The 822-nt window shown below is 56.0% G+C and overlaps 1 protein-coding gene across 1 annotated transcript; it reads left to right on the top strand.

Moving 5' to 3' along the window:
- Positions 1-4: 4 nt before the first annotated feature.
- LOC103810315 (leucine-rich repeat and fibronectin type III domain-containing protein 1-like protein) lies at positions 5-796 on the top strand (the record flags this gene model as incomplete). The annotated part of the gene is made up of 1 exon (XM_009083214.1): positions 5-796. A coding segment is annotated over one exon (792 nt), but the record flags the coding sequence as incomplete, so codon positions are not given.
- Between the last annotated feature and the right edge of the window lie 26 nt (positions 797-822).

Genomic DNA, 822 nt, shown 5'->3' with positions numbered 1-822 from the left:
CCACAAACTGGCCAGGTTGGATATGACCTCCAACAAGTTGAAGAAGATCCCACCGGATCCGTTGTTCTCCAGGATTCCGGTCTACGCCAAGTCCAAGGGGTCACCCCTGTCCTCCTTGGTGCTGAGTTTTGGGGGGAATCCTCTCCACTGTAACTGTGAGTTGGTTTGGTTGCGACGTCTCACCAGGGAGGATGACCTGGAGACTTGTGCTTCCCCTCCAGAACTCATGGGTAAATATTTCTGGTCCATCAAAGAGGAAGAGTTTGTGTGTGAACCTCCCATGATCACCCACAGGACCCCAAAACTCACCTCCACCGAAGGGCAAAGCTCCTCCCTGAAGTGCAAAGCCGTGGGAGATCCCGACCCTTACGTCCGTTGGATCTCCCCCGAGGGGAAATTGGTGGCCAATACCAGCAGGACCATCTCCTATGAGAATGGCACTCTAGATATCTTGGTCACCTCCATGGCTGACAAAGGAACCTTCACCTGCATCGCCTCCAACGCCGCCGGCGAATCCACGGCGCCCGTGGAGCTCTCGGTGCTTCCCTACCCCAACTTGGCCAACAGCACCAACTGTGACAAGGATCTGGAGCCAGGAGCGTCCGACATCCTCATCTCGGCCAAGTCCAGTTATCCCAACGAGTCCAAGGCCCAGCAGGACCTTGGGGTGGTGGTGGCCGAGGTCACCTCGTCCTCGGCCTTGATCCAATGGCCTTCCCAGAACCACCTGCCTGGGATGAGGATGTACCAGATCCAGTACAACAGCTCAGCAGATGATATTTTGGTCTACAGGTAAGGTCCTAGCTGAGCTGGTTCCAGGAG

This window comes from Acanthisitta chloris, unplaced genomic scaffold (genome assembly GCF_000695815.1).
Source record: "Acanthisitta chloris isolate BGI_N310 unplaced genomic scaffold, ASM69581v1 Scaffold45409, whole genome shotgun sequence".
Taxonomy (NCBI): Eukaryota; Metazoa; Chordata; class Aves; order Passeriformes; family Acanthisittidae; genus Acanthisitta; species Acanthisitta chloris.
Note: the sequence above shows the minus strand (reverse complement) of the source record. Positions and strands in the feature narration are given on the sequence as shown.